Source organism: Phoca vitulina, unplaced genomic scaffold (assembly GCF_004348235.1).
Source record: "Phoca vitulina isolate PV1807 unplaced genomic scaffold, GSC_HSeal_1.0 scaffold22, whole genome shotgun sequence".
Classification (NCBI taxonomy): Eukaryota; Metazoa; Chordata; class Mammalia; order Carnivora; family Phocidae; genus Phoca; species Phoca vitulina.
Window position 1 is genome coordinate 2,402,168 of NW_022589725.1, and position 16,249 is coordinate 2,418,416.

The following is a 16,249-nucleotide window of genomic DNA, read 5'->3' on the forward strand; positions in this document are numbered from 1 at the left end:
GTCTGCTTCTCCCGCTGATCCTCCCCCTCTCACGCTCTCTGTCTCCCATTCTCTCTCTCAGATAAATAAATAAAATCTTTAAAAAAAAAAAAAAGGATTTTGGTGCAAAAGCCTATAGTTACTGCAGAAATACTAAAACTGGTCACAAATACGTAAGAGATGTAGACCCAAATATCAATCAGCAAAGACACCTGAAACACAGGGATAGCGTGGAATTTCATTTACAAAAAAATGCTTGAATTTTTAATATGAATACCACTGTACATTTTTGTTATTTGTGTTGGTAGTACAATAAGAAATTCATGCTGTGGAAGTTACGTATCGAAATTCTTTTTGGGTCTCCCCAACTTATTCTGACATTGTCCCCCCAGTGTTTCTCTTTGCAACCTGTTCTTTATTCCCCAGCACCCACCACAGAATATAGTCTCTAAGGTCTTTGTAAGTACTCAAGAGATTGGAAGTATGCCTCAGCATGTAGTGGGATTGCAAAAGAGATTTCCTTTCCACAAAACTTCATCAATACCCCCTCCCAGCAAGAAAAGAATCTGTCAATACACTGAGAAATAAGACCCAACTCATTTGCAAGAATATCATATTTCCTTGTTCTCTCTTCTCTCCACTTGGCAAATCTCTAAGATCATTTCCCTCTTCTTATCACATACAAATAAGCCTGGTCTGTTATTATTTAACATCACTTTTACTCTAGTGTCCACCCATTCATTGTCCTGTACTGCCTGAATGGAGTGGTTTCTGCTCTTATTGCTCTTACTCTAAACTCATTATGGTTCTTGGTACAGGTATATAACTATCTCATCATGTCTGCAAGTTGAGTCAAGCTGGAGCCTATCTCTATACTGACACGTATTTTTGATAAATCTTTATGCCTTCATTATATCATACACATTACACTCTTTTTAAATTATGGGCACAAACAGATTTTATTATCTAAGAATTTCAATCCAGAAGAGCAGTAAGAGTATTACAAATATACATATTGGTTAAAAAGGGGGGCACTGGGTCTGACACGGCTGAAAACCATTGGCTTAGCCTAGTAACAACCACAGATATTTGTCAAATCCACAACATACTACTTTTAATATGTGTGAAACATTATTTAAAGTCACACGTATTATATCACTTAATATTCACAACATATGAGGCAGACACTTGGTCTCCATTTTACAGATAAGAAAACTAAAGCAACAGAGAGGTTATGTTACTTGCCCAAGGTCACAAAGCTAGTAAACAGGGAGCCAGGATTCGAACCTGGGCAGTGTGACTCCTGAATCCAACCTCCTAACCACTGAGCAGACTGCCCGCAAACCCCTGCCATCCTTCCAGGCCCACGCACCAAGGTTACCCGCTCCAGGAGAGCGGTCCTAGTACCACCAGCCCAAAGAGGCCTCCTCCCATCATGAGCTACAAGATCACCTACCACTAATCTCAGTTCCTCATCAGAACTGGGTAGACTTGTGGGCACTCCTGCTTTGGACCCAAGAAGACCTTGGTTCTAGTCTCAGCTCTGCTGTTTCTCAGCTGAGTAACTCTAAATGAGTTAACCTTTCTAAGCTTCCATTTTTTCACCTATAAAACTGAAATAATACCCATCCCTCCCAGGGTGTCTGTGATGATTAAATGGCACCCAGCACACAGCAGGTGCTCACTAAATGTCAGTTCCCAGTCTCTGATCCCACAGAGCCCTCCATTTTCTTGCATTATTATCTTGTTCAATGATTTAACACTCTTTTCTACTCAGTTAGATTCAAAGCTCCCTAGAGGCAGGGAATGTCTTATACTTCTTTACTGTCTCCGTGGAGGTGGGTTGGCAGCATCTTTTGGCCAGTATGTGAATGAAACAGAGGGAAGCAGCACCTCGGGGAGAGTCATACCTGTAGGAGTTGAGTGGCTGTGGCTCTCTGCTCAGGGCTCTTTACAAGACACTGCTTCACAAAATCCATGAAGTTATCGGACCATAGTTCTGGCTTTCGAAATGTGGGGGGAGGGTTGGTGGGAATCATGAAGATCGCCTAGTTAAAAAAAATTTGGGAGGGTAAAATAAAAGTGATGCACTAATAAAAATATGATTAGAGATACCTTTGAAGTTTAAAAAAAAATATTTTCCTCTTATCCACTGATAAGCCCACCCAAATGCCAACAAAAGTCTAAATGTCTCAAAGTAGGAAGTATGACAATTAAAGAAGTTGATATAGTTCTCTCTCTCTCTCCCTCTTTCATATGTATTCTTGTCTCCTCAACCTCACAATAATCTAGCAAGTTTATTTTGGTTTTTGCTAACCACAGTATATTACCTTTCGAAGTGAAAAGGTAAGACCTGAGAGCATCGATAGTCTGAAGATCATCTCAGCCCCATAGTTGTCAAATTTCCCTCCCCCATAAAAGTCACCCTCACCACTAGATGTGAGCAGTAACTGCAAGAAGATCATAAACCTGAAAGTCCCTCAAATCACAAGAGATTCATTAATGTCCAGGCCAAGCGAATTTAATGTATTTGAAAAAAAACAAAAACAAAAACACCACACTGCAGTTAAATTCTTTTTTTTTTTTTTTTTTTTTTTAAAGATTTTATTTATTTATTAGAGAGAGAATGAGAGACAGCACGAGAGGGAAGAGGGTCAGAGGGAGAAGCAGACCCCCCGCTGAGCAGGGAGCCCGATGCGGGACTCGATCCCAGGACTCCAGGATCATGACCTGAGCCGAAGGCAGTCGCTTAACCAACTGAGCCACCCAGGCGCCCTGCAGTTAAATTCTATTTCAAAAAATTAAAACTATTATTTACTGTCCAATAAAAGAGGCAGAATTTAAAAAAAAAAAAAAAAAAACCTCTGTAATTAGCAGCTTAAATTATATTCTTTAAATCTACTAGTAAATCCTCCCACCCTTCCCCACTTCTGCCCTTACCTTTGAGCACATAAATACTTTTTAAAAAACTGTTAAGTCTTTTAATAGAAGAACTAATTAATCAAAGAGGAGGAGCTGGGTTGGGAGGTATGGAGGACTATGGAGCCACTGAGGAAGGCAGGGTCGAGGCCTTTTAACAGTGCTGTGATGAGGGGTCTGGGGTGGGTACAGCTTACAAACCCCTTAGGGTGTCACGCTAATAGCTTCGGTGGAGACTGGACCTATGGGCCCTTACTATTCTAGAAATCCATGGAGGCTGCAAAGTACAGAGCCTCCAGATGAACAGAGTCTGGGGATCTACAAAGCAGAACTTACCAATGTAAATACCTCTGAGGGCAAGGCAGGAAAAAGATAACAAACAAATCGGGCTGGGTGTTAGTGACATGAGTTCAGAAAAACAGTTTGCTTTCCTTTTAATACTACGATGAGAAAAACAGCAGAGCAAACACTGTGGTAAGTGACAAGGGATACTTGGTGATTAGGGAATCTTAGAGACTGATGAAGTGGAAAGCCGGTGACCTATGTAGAGGGGACCACCACTCAGCTCCAGTTAACGTTATATTAAAATGTGAGCACCTAAACTATTAAAAAACACACACTGCACAAGCCAAAGCAAGCATTTCTGTGACCTATGTCCTGTCAGGTGGCTGTCAATACACAACCTCTGCAATGGAGGTGGTGGATCACACTTGAATTGATTAGTGACTACGACTAGTGGAGTCTAGACTGACACTTACCAATTATATACAGTTAATTCATTTACTGTTTGGTACCTAAATCAAGTAAGTCACCAACTTTCTAATGATGCCCAGGAGCTAACCACCCTACTGGTTTCCTTACCCTCATTGGGTGGATATCAGCATATGGCGGCTTTCCCTCAGCCATTTCTATGGCAGTTATTCCCAATGACCAGATGTCTGCCACACAGTTGTATCCAATTTCCTGAATCACTTCTGGAGCCATCCAAAATGGTGTTCCTATCACTGTGTTCCTTTTGGCCATGGTATCCTAAAACAGAGAAGAGTAGAGATCAACACTAAGCATTAAAACTACTGAGAAAAAAAGACTTTTCCAACAATAAGAAACATCTTGTACTTGGGATACATATAAAAACCATACTCAAGGCATGATTGAGCAGGTCACAAAAGAAATTCAAATGACCTAATAAAAGATTCTCAATTCTTAAAACGCACACATTAAAAAAACCCACAAAAAATAACAAACACTAAAATGAGGTTGACAAAAATTTAAAAGGTTAATAATAACTAGTGCTAAATGGGGCGCCTGGGTGGCTCAGTCGTTAAGCGTCTGCCTTCGGCTCAGGTCATGATCCCGGGGTCCTGGGATTGAGCCCCACATCAGGCTCCCTGCTCGGCAGGAAGCCTGCTTCTCCCTCTCTTCCTGCTTGTGTTCCCTCTCTTGCTGTGTCTCTCTCTGTCAAATAAATAAATAAAATCTTTAAAAAAAATAAATAACTAGTGCTAGAAAGTCAGGCACTGAAACAGCATTACTAGAGTATAAACTGGTACAAGATTTGTGGGCAATTTGGCAATATTTATAAACTTAAATGTCCACATCCTTTGATCCAAATCTTTTTCTAGAAATATATTCTATGTGCAGGTACCCTAAGATATATGCACAAGTATTGGAGAAATATTTGTAGGAGAGGCGGGAAAAAGAAAAAGGAAACAACTCAAATGACCATCAAAAGGGTGTAAATTAAATACAATAAATATCCACCATATTTTTTAAAGATTTATTTAGGGGCAGCTAGGTGGCTCAGTTGGTTAAGCATACAGCTCTTGATTTTGCCTCAGGTCATGATCTCAGGCTCCGGGGATCGAGCCCCGCATCTGGCTCCCCGCTTGGCAGGGAGTCTGCTTCTCTCCCTCTCCCCCTCCCCACCCCCCTTATCCTTGCTTGCACACATGCTCTCTCTCAAATATTTTTTTTAAAGATTTATTTATTTTAGAGAGAGACTGCACACGCAAGCCGGGGGGAGGGGGGAGGAGGACAGAGGCAGAGGGAGAGAGAGAGAGAGATTCTCAAGCAGACTCCCTGCTGAGCATGAGACACGATGTGCGGCTCGATCCCACAACTCTGATCCCATGACTTGAGCTGAAATCAAGAGTCAGACTGACTGAGCCACCCAGGTGCCCCAACCACCATATATTTTTTAAAAAGGAGATAGATACAGGGGCGCCTGGGTGGCTCAGTTGGTTAAGCGACTGCCTTCGGCTCAGGTCATGATCCTGGAGTCCCGGGATCGAGTCCCACATCGGGCTCCCGGCTCGGCAGGAAGCCTGCTTCTCCCTTTCCCACTCCCCCTGCTTGTGTTCCCTCTCTCGCTGTCTCTCTCTCTGTCAAATAAAAAAATAAAATCTTTAAAAAAAAAAAAAAAAAAGGAGATAGATACATTTTCCTGGCATGGAAAAATGTACAAGACATATTATAAAGAGAAAATTAGGTTGCAAAACTATATTGTTGTATATATATACAACAAAACAGCAACCAATAATAATAAATATTGTTGTCTTATGGATAGCAAAAGAAAAATCTCAATACACACTGAACTCTTAACGACAGTTACATCTAAAAGGTAGAATCACAAAGGACTCTTACTTTCCATCCCATATACTTCTGTAACACTCTGACGGTTTACATGAATATATAGTACCTGTGCTATCCGAAAATTAAAAAAGGAAAAATCATATGTGTGTGTGTCTATGTACACATATAATTTTTCTTTTATCATATACACATATTCTATAAAATAAAATGTATACATAGAGAAAGTCTTAGTTTGGGTCTTAAAGAAAAATATATGAATCTAGCACACGTCATTTGCCTACTTCCCCAGAACAGCGTGGCTTTAATGAAAGAGAACCTTTCTAGAGCTCCTGTATTTTAGGAAGAGAAGGATTTTAAACAGAACTAAATATGCAACAGGACTTGCCATCATCATCACTCCTGTTCCTTCTGAAATGCCTGTGGCTTCAGTTAGGCTGTGCCAGCCAGGAGCAAAGGACAGGTAATATTTTTAAATTGATCTCACTTTGTCGGTCCTATGTGAAAAACTAGCACAGGAACTAACTTACCGCTTAGTCATTTCCTTTGCTCCAAAACTTAAATTTGCAGTTTTCAAATGGGGCTACTCAAAGTCGTTTTCAAGAATTATATCCTTGAAATACTCATTATTTAGAAAGGAGTATTTGGATATCTAGAAATTTTTTGAAAACGGAGAGTAATGAGTGGATACTAACGCAGCTTGATCTGTATGATGAAGTTACATTAGCACAGTAGCATAACAAGAAAAAATACTAAATCCAGAAACAGACTATGGCTATGTATGTGTATTTACATGTGTGCATACACACACACACACAGCTCAAAGATACGATTAAAATGTCATTCCAAATTACCAAGCAAAGGACAAAAAAAAAGTGCTGGGCATCTGGCTAGTCATTTGTAAAATTCTATACTTAATTTCCTAACTTATACTTTCCACCAAAGGAAGTTCAAATAGGTTGAAAATTTAAATACAAAGAACGAAATCCAGAAAGTACTAAAAGGAAGTATAGATAAACAGTTATATACTGTTGGAGCAGAACAGGTCTTTTAAAGGTGACATCGAAGGCAGGAACCATAACATAAAAGGGAGGTGGATTTCCCTATATAAAATTTGGAACCTCTGCTATTTAAAGAAAAACCATAATCAAAGTAAAAAGATAACTAGCAAATTACAAAAAGATGTTTCAACATATATAACAAAGGATTAACAATTTGAACATGTAATTTTTTTTTTAAGTTTTGGTTTACCTTTTTCAGCAGATTTTTTTTTAAAAGGTCCAACACAATTAGGAAAATTAAGATGAACAGTTCAGTTAAGTTACAAAAGAATTGTAAATGGCCATAATCAACTGTAAAAATATTGTTTCAAAAATGATTTTAAAAATACAATTTATTGCTCACTCGGTATTGGCAAATATAAGGGAAAATGGGTACATTCTTTTTTTTTAATTATTTTATTTATTTATTTTTAAGTAGGCTGCACACCCAATGTGGGGCTTGAATTCATGACCCTGAGATCAAGGATCACACTCTCTACTGACTGAGCCAGTCAGGTTCCCCCAAATAGATTTATATACATTTATATACCACAGTTGGAAGCATAAATTGTTCCCTAGAAGCACTTTATGTGTTAACAACAAGATCTTTTGAAAGGCCCAGTAATCACAATATGGAATAAGTTTCTGATTTTCTTTTTTAAACATCAAAGCAATTTTTGTGCCATTGCAATACCTATTAAACTCCCTAACGTAATCCAGGCAGATTTACAAACAAAAACCAAAAAAAAGGTAGAGTTTTTTGGTTTTTGTTTGTAAATCTGCCTGGATTACGTTAGCCCTAAACAAACAAAAAGTATTTTTTCTACCACCCCAGAAAACTGCTTGATATATAATCGTGTTGCAAATTTTAGTACATATCTGTCCAGAACTGTTTCTGTTTTTCTATATATACATATGTCATATATACTTAGGTATTCTTCAAAATCAGGTAATTCTGTATTTCCTGTTTTAAAAACATGGTTTTTGTCATTGCCATACCCTGGTGAGGTAGGAGGAGAATCAAAAGACTGTATCCTGGAACCAGACGAGGAGAGAGTTTTCAGTAAAGTAACTGCCAACTGCTACCTGGTTGAGATGGTGTTATGTCTTATTCAAGGAAAGCAGTTTGGATTGAATTTTTCTTCCTTTTGCAAATAAGATGAATAGAATTTAAACTTCCACTCTGTCATTTCTTGTTTAAGCTTTTATTTTTATCAAAGTTAAACCATGGGACCTAAACCCCGGGAAAGGATCTATAATAACCTACTAGCTCTTTCGTAACTTAGTGGCACCTTCTATAACCTTTTCACAAATAAAATGAAATTGAGTATTTTATTGAAAAAATAACTAAAATGAAAGGAATTCCTTCTCTGGACAGGGCTGAAAGTTACCAATAGAAGTAATATTTTTACTTACTGTAAGTTGACCTGCTACCCCAAAATCTGCAAGTTTTGCATGTCCTTCTGTATTTAGCAAAATATTTCCTGCCTTGATATCTCGGTGTATTTTCCTCATAAAATGAAGGTATTCCAGTCCCTTAAGCGTTGATTGTAATATTGTAGCTATCTCATCTTCTGTTAACTAAAAAAAGAATGACAGATTAAAATTCCAACAGTTTATATCATTTTACATTCAAAAAAGGGGGGGAAAAATCAGATCCAAGCTCCCTTCCTAGAATATAAGGTCTTATTCTACCTGTGACAGCATTTGACAGCTTATACCATCAGGCCACGAACCCCTTCTAAAGTTACATCTCCTGCCCCATCTCTCCCCAGATTCACGTTACCTGCCTACACAATATCTCCAAATGAATACCTAACAAGCATCATAAGCAGAACACATCAAAATCAAATTCTGTACTTCTACCGCCACCCCACCCCTCTCCTTACCACCCAGCCAACCTACTCTATTCTTCCCACAGTCTGCTCTCTCAGGGAAAGGCAGTTTCAGTTGCCCTGGCCAAAAACCTTGAGGTCATCCCTGGCTCTTCCCTATCTCCAAAATATATCCAAATATATCCTCTGTAATCACTAATCACCCTGGTCCAAGCCACCAGCATGTCCTGCCTGAACTATTCTAATAATTCTCTAACTGGTCTTGCTGCTTCTGCCCTTGACCCTGGACAATGTATATTCCACATGGCAGTGTGCCATAATCAATCTTTCAAAATGCAAGCCAGAGCTGCTCAAAACCCTCCAATGGCTTCCTAAGCCACTCAAAATTAAAGCCAGTCCACCCTAGTCTTACATGATCTGGTTCCCAGCTACCTTCGTCCTCTACTACTTTTTACCTTTCTTATTCTGTTTCAGCCTCGTAGCCTTCCTCTGCTGTTCCTCAAACACTCAAAGCACACTTCCACTTCTGGACCTTTTCATCTCATGTTCTCTCTGCCTACATTGCTCTTCAACCAGAAAGTCAGAGAGGGCTTCCCCAATTCCCTCCATTCCTAGGTCATTCTCTACCCCTTTATCCTACCTTGTTGGTAAACACAGTATTATCGCCATCTGATGTATTACATGTTATTTGTATACCTATCATGTGTTATCTTCCCTATTAGGAACATAAGCCCCATTTTAAAATGTCTTTGGGGGCATCTGGGTGGCTAAGTTGGGTAAGGGCATCCAACTCTTGGTTTCAGCTTGGGTCATAATCTCAGAGCCGTGAGATCAAGCCCCACATCAGGCTCCGTGCTCAGCAGGGAGTCTGCTTGAAAAATCTCTCCCTCTGCCCCTCCCCCAATTCACGCACAAGAATGCGCATGTGTGCTCTCCCTCTCTCTCTCTTGGATAAATACATAAATCTTCAAACTTATTAAAAATAAATAAATAAAAAATAAAATGTCTTTGGTTTGTTTACTATTGTATCCCTAGCACCAAGAAAGCCACCTGGCACATAGCAGGTCCTAAAAAATATTTGTTGAATGATGATGAATAAACAAAAGCAAGAATGCTGACTGACACAGAATATCTGCTCAGTTCCATGCTGATTTTGTGCGGACCCAACTCCAGTGCTAAACAAACTCTCAGTCTCCCTTTTGACAAACAACTCACATTTAGAAGAGAGTACGCTGTGTTGCAAAAAACACGGTATTTGGGATTAGAAAGACCTAGTTCTTACCCTTCACTCTACATTCTAGCTGTGTGACCTAAGTGAGTTGTCGAACTTCTCTTGGTCTCAGTTTCTCAATCTATAAAACAGGACTACCACTCTCTTCAAGAATGTCATGAAAATCAAATGATATAAGGCATGTAAGAATACACACGGCTTAATAACTATTATGCTACCAATTAATCAACAAATAGTTAATAAGCATCAATAATGAGCCAGACACTCTGCTAATAAAATTAAGAATAGCTAATTATTAAGCATGTATTCTACGGTAGGCACTTTTTTGTAATCTCATTAAATCCTTATAAAAATCACATTAAATAAGTACTATTAGCATCACCATTTTATAGAAAATGAAGCTGAAGCACAAACAAGTAATTTGTGCTAACAAATGATAGAGCTCTCACTGCGTTACAAGCAAACACTATTGGCAAGGTTGCAAGCTAGAGTCTGGGTACCTTCTGTGGCCTAAAAGAACGAAGTTCATGTGACTTACTGACGCCTTATTCTAACCAGTCAAGCTAATCAGTTAAGGGAGCACTGCCCAATAGAAATATAATGTGAGCCATAAGTACAACTTTTAATTTTCTAGTAGCCACATAAAAAAAAAGCAAAATTAATTTAAGTTTATTTATTTTTTTAGTAATCTCCATACCCAACGTGGGGCTAGAACTCATGACTCCAGGATCAAGAGTCGCATGCTCCTCCAACTGAGCCAGCCAGGCACCCCAAAATTTATTTTGATAATATATTTTAACCATATTTATCCAAAATATTATCATTTCAACATGTGATCAATATATAAAAATGTAAAGTTTTTTTAATGTTTTTCTTTTTGTAATAATTCTTCAAAATTTGGTATTTTATATTTATAGCACATCTCAGTTCAGACTAGCCACATTTAAAGTCCTCAATAACCACACATAGCTAGTGACTATCATGCTGGATAAGACAGAATTAAAACGTTTTACAAATTCATGTGTAATAATTAAAGATCAACACTTAATAGCTAAAAATTACATAAATACAATAAACTAATATTAAAACATCAAATGCACTATCAAAATTAGTTTTGGATTGTTTCAAAATACCTGAAACAAAATAACTTAATGCTGCATATAAGAAGGCCTAGAACCCAATTTTTTTTTTTTAAAGTAGGCTCCTTGCCCAGCACAGAGCACAACACAGGGCTTGAACTCACAACCCTGAGATCAAGACCTGAGCTGAAATTAAGAGTTGGACGCTCAACCAACTGAGCCACCCAGATGCCCCTGGAGCCCAATTTTTAATTCAATAAATTATTCAAGCTTTGGGACTTCTTTAAATATATTTTATGGTAGGTTATAATTCCTAGCTAAAGAACTTGCTATTTGATTAGAAAAACATACTAACTCTGAATAATGTAAATTAAGAAAAGGATATAGTCATATAGATAATCCAAAAATTATAACTGTTTAATTTTTATTTTTTTATTTTTAAATGATTGTTATTTTAATTCCAGTAATCCCAGTATAGTTAACATATAGTGTTATATCAGCTTCAGGTGGGTAATAATAGTGATTCAACAACTCCATTTATTACTCAGTGCACACTACAAGGGTACTCTTAATCCCCATCCCCTATTTCATCCATCCCCCAACCACCTCCCCTCTGGTAACCATCTGTTTATTCCCTATAGTTAAGAGTCTGTTTTTCTGGTTTGTCTCTTTTTTTTTTTTTCCCTTTATTCATTTGCTTTGTTTCTTAAATTCCACATATGAATGAAATCATATGATATTTATCTTTCTCTGACTGGCTTATTTTGCTTAGCATTATACTCTTTAGATCCATCCATATTGTTGCAAATGACAAGATTTCATTAATTTTTATGGCTGAATAATATTTAAAATGTATATGTATATATACATTTACATCCCACATCTTTATCCACTCATCTACCAACTGACACTTGGGCTGCTTCCATGATTTGGCTACTCTAAATAATGCTGCAATAAACAAACGTGCTTATATCCCTTAGAATTAGCTTTTGTATTGTTTGGGAAAATACCCAGTAGTGTGATTACTGGATCCTAGGGTAGCTATATTTTTAATTTTTTGAGGATACAACTGAGTTTTTAAATATTCTCACCTTGTAATTTATAGAGTGTCTCATTAAGTACTTTCACATATTTAAATTAATTTTCACAATTCTGCAAATATTTAATATAGGTATTATTCCTGTTTTTCTCATTAAAACAAAACAAACAGAAAATCTAAAGGCTAAGGTGTCTCTAGCTTCTACTTTTATTCATTCACAGTCCACACAGAAGCCATAGTTTATCACAGAAGCCACAGTTTATCTTCTAAAATGTACATCATCAAATGGCTCCTCACTTGCTTGGAACACGGCAATGGCTTCCTATTGTAGTCGGAATAAAAGGCAAACTCATAGATGTGGTATATATATACAATGGAATATTATGCAGCCATCAAAAGGAATAAGATCTTGCCATTTGCAACGACGTGGATGGAACTGGAGGGTATTATGCTGAGCGAAATAAGTCAAACAGAGAAAGACATGTATCAGATGACCTCACTGATATGAGGAATTCTTAATCTCAGGAAACAAACTGAGGGTTGCTGGAGTGGGGGGTGGGGTGGGAGGGATGGGGTGACTGGGTGATGGACACTGGGGAGGGTATGTGTTCTGGTAAGTGCTGTGAATTGTGCAAGACTGTTGAATCTCAAATCTGTACCTCTGAAACAAATAATGCAATATATGTTAAGAAAGAAAAAAAGAAGAAGAAGAATGTAGCAGGAGGGGAAGAATGAAGGGGGGGAAATCGGAGGGGGAGAAGAACCATGAGAGACAATGGACTCTGAAAAACAAACTGAGGGTTCTAGAGGGGAGGGGGTTGGGAGGATGGGTTAGCCTGGTGATGGGTATTGAGGAGGGCACGTTCTGCATGGAGCACTGGGTGTTATGCACAAACAATGAATCATGGAACACTATATCTAAAACTAATGATGTAATGTATGGGGATTAACATAACAATAAAAAAATTAAAAAAAAAAAAAGGCAAACTCATTACCGTGGCCAACAATACCAACAGAATCCAGGCCTGCTTACGTGTCTCACCTCATCTCCTGCAGGTCCTCTCACCTCTCCCTTCTACTTCTTTGTGCCAAATCCGTTCTAGCCTCAGGATCTTTGCACTGCTTATTGCCCTACCTAGAATGTTCTTTTAGAAATCATAGCTCCATCTTGTCATTCAAGTTTTACTTTAAATGCCACCTCCCTGAGTGGCCTTTCTCAGCTGTCTACTCTCAAGTAGCTCACTGAGCACTTTCCACCAGTCCGCTCCTTCAAAGAAATTATAACTATCTGGTATTTCTTTTCTAGTTACCATCAGTTGGCTTTTCGGTTGCCCTACTAGAAAATGTATGAGCACAAGAGCAGGGTTGTTGTCTTCTTTACTATTGTATCCCTAGGGCTTAGAACAGTATTCTAGAAATACTGAATGAGCAACTGAACCTGAATTAGAACCCTTGAGTCCTAGCTTTTATCCCAGTGATCACAGTAAGGGCAAATAATCTTTCACAGAGATTACTCTTCGATTAATAGAATGTAGAAGAAGTTAATCTGTGAACATGCTGAGTAGGAGGAGAGAACCAAATCTAAATTTAAACATTTGAAATTCATTGCTTCACCAAGATTTGATAGTCATTGTTTTCTTTCCCAAAACATGCTAAATATCACTGGATTAGGCTGGTGTCAAAAACATCACTTTTAGGAGGCATCAGAAAGCAGAGGGGGAAAGAACCATGGAAAAGGGGAAATCTGACAGTCATCTCTCTGGATATGGAAGGAGGAGAGTGCCCACAAATACAAGGCCAGAGGCTAGCCCAGCCGCATTGTTCTAGAAGGTAAACTTACCGTTTTATTTCGTAATCGAATGATATCAGACACAGAACCAGCCCCACAGTACTCCATAACAATCCACAAGTCTGTATTCTTAAAATAACTGCCATAATATTTGACTACGTGAGGGCTAAAGAGAAAGCAATAATACGAATTAGTGGAACAGCCTTCAATACATGAAAATTTTTCTGCTCAAAAGATCAACTATTCATATTTAAGGTTAAAATAGACACCCTCTTGATAAAAATGTAAATAATAAATAATAATAATACTTTCTAAATAATAAATAACCAAAGTGAGAAAATGTATGGGTCCTTTAACCTGCATTTCTAGGTCTATAGATCATCCCAGGAAAAGAACTACAGCTATTCAAAAAGAAATAGTTACCATCATAGCACGTTTTAACAATGAAAACTTAGATATGATCTAAGTGTCCCACATTAAGGAGTTTATTTAAGAAATAATGATCTAGACATATAATGGAATAACCATGAATCTATGGAAAATATTATAGAAAAATATTTGATAACATGGGAAGATACCCTGCTTACAAAAAAAAAAAGAAAGAAAGAAAGAAAGAAAAAAAAGTACAGGTTACATAATTGTAAGCATGGTTAAACTCCAAAAAGAGATATGGAAGGATATGTATACGAAATAGCATTTAACAATGATTCTCTCTCCAAAGAGAAAAGTGATTTTATTTTCTTTCTATTTGCATTTTTCCAAGAAGTCACGTGTACTTTGTAATAAGAAAAAAAAAATCACACTACAATCTACTATAAAGAAAAAATATTCAGGGGGCGCCTGGGTGGCTCAGTCAGTTAAGCGTCCAGCTCTTTTTGTAAAAGATTTTATTTATTTATTTGACAGAGAGAGAGACAGCGAGAGAGGGAACACAAGCAGGGGGAGTGGGAGAGGGAGAAGCAGGCTTCCTGCTGAGCAGGGAGCCCGACGCAGGGCTCGATCCCAGGACCCTGGGATCATGACCTGAGCCGAAGGCAGATGCATAACCAACTGAGCCACCAAGGCGCCCCAAGCGTCCAGCTCTTGATTTTGGCTCAGGTCATGATCTCAGGGTCCTGGATCAAGCCCTATGTTGGGCTCCCCGCTCAGCAGGGAATCTGCTTGTCTCCCTGTCCCTCTGTCCCTCCCCACTGCTCATGTGCACCTGTGCTCTCTCCCTCTTTCTCTCTCTCTGTCTCTCTCTAAAATAAATAATCTTTAAAAAAATTCTTAAAAGAAAAAATATTCAGTATCAGACCCAGAATTTTGGGTCTCAAGCTTGAAGAGAAATACCAAATGAGATTTCAGAGAAAAGTCAAACATCCTATTAAAATGAAATAATCTGCCCACTGAGAGCTACCAGCTTTAATTGGCTAGATTGTCATCAGGGCTAAATAACGTTGCATAATAACCAGAGATGCTAAAAACCTACTCTGCTTCATTAATGCTCAGAATTTCAAATGCCCCTTCACCCTTGGGAAACATGCCAATGACAAGGACAGCAGGAAACACACACACATACAATTAATGAAGACATGGATGAATAAGTCTCTGAAGGTACAGATTACACATCTGCTCTCCCTTCCTTAAATTCCTGCAGTATTTACTGCCTTTACAAGGCAAGTAATCTCAGCTACTTACTGCTGGAACATGTCCTATATAATCTTGTATCGTCAGCCAGATTTTCCTGTACATATATATGCCTGGCCTCTCCAATTTGTCTATAAACTCCCAGAGGACAAGAACTCTGCCCTGTATTTCTCTGTACTCCTTACCATGCTTAGCACAGACTAGGCTCTTGGAAATAACTCTTCTTTACTTAGAGATATTTGCATACTCTGTTTGAAACACAGCTCTTACGTAGCATATCAGAAGTGACAAAGTCCCTTGGGGCGCCTGGGCAGCTCAGTCAGTTAAGCATCTGACACTTGATTTCGGCTAGGGTCATGATCTTGGGGTTGTGAGATTGGGCCCTATGTTGGGCTCCATGCTCAGCGGGGATTCTGCTGGAGATTCTCTCTTCCTCTCCCTCTGCCCCTCCCCCCCATGCTCACTCACTCACTCTCTCTCTCTAAAATCAATCAATCTTTAAGAAAAAAAAAAAGAAGAAGAAGTGATTAAGTCCCAATGTGCTGACTAGAAGAGCTTCCATACTGTATCTTGTAGCAGAGGAAAAGGAAAATTTCTACTTAACTCTGGTCCATCTGGTCAAGAAATATGAGGGCTTTGTCTAGTAGAGAGTAACCACAAAAGTATAAAGAATAAAAGGAAGGGAGGGAGGGAGAAGAGAAATAACTGCATTCACAAGCCTGTGAGATCTAAGTCTCCTGGGCAAATGTCCTCGTAGGCAGCCCCACCTGCCCCAATGCTGAAGCTTTACAAATAGGAGGTACTAAGCTGATCTGCTGAGCAGAAGAGCTTCAGGAGAATGGATGCAGCCTCCGGTGCAAGACGTTCTCATTCTCCTTTCAGCTCCCTAGAGCTGGCATTGCCCCTAAATTTGTGTTATCTCTCAAATTTAAACAGTAGTGGGGAAGCCTGCTCCATCACTGCGACCAACTCACGTTGTGACGGAATTTCAGAGCAAACCACGTGCTTTTCTGCGGTCGCCTAGTGGCCTGACTTCCTGCTTACAGCATTTGACAAATCTTAGTTCCTCAAAAATAAAATTAACTACCCTGAGCTTGAAGAATTCTTTTTTAAATGTAGG

The 16,249-nt window shown here is 38.6% G+C and overlaps 1 protein-coding gene across 2 annotated transcripts in view; it reads right to left on the bottom strand.

Annotated features, from left to right (window-relative positions):
- Positions 1-16,249, bottom strand: part of STK4 (serine/threonine kinase 4) — an 89,887-nt gene that overhangs the window by 61,096 nt on the left and 12,542 nt on the right. For both annotated transcript variants that reach the window (XM_032419329.1, XM_032419330.1), the window contains exons 4-7: positions 13,552-13,666; positions 7,944-8,108; positions 3,760-3,927; positions 1,890-2,027 (exon numbers count right to left, since the gene is read on the bottom strand). In XM_032419329.1, the coding sequence (XP_032275220.1) occupies positions 1,890-2,027; positions 3,760-3,927; positions 7,944-8,108; positions 13,552-13,666 (586 nt within the window). The remainder of the gene's footprint in view (positions 1-1,889; positions 2,028-3,759; positions 3,928-7,943; positions 8,109-13,551; positions 13,667-16,249) is intronic.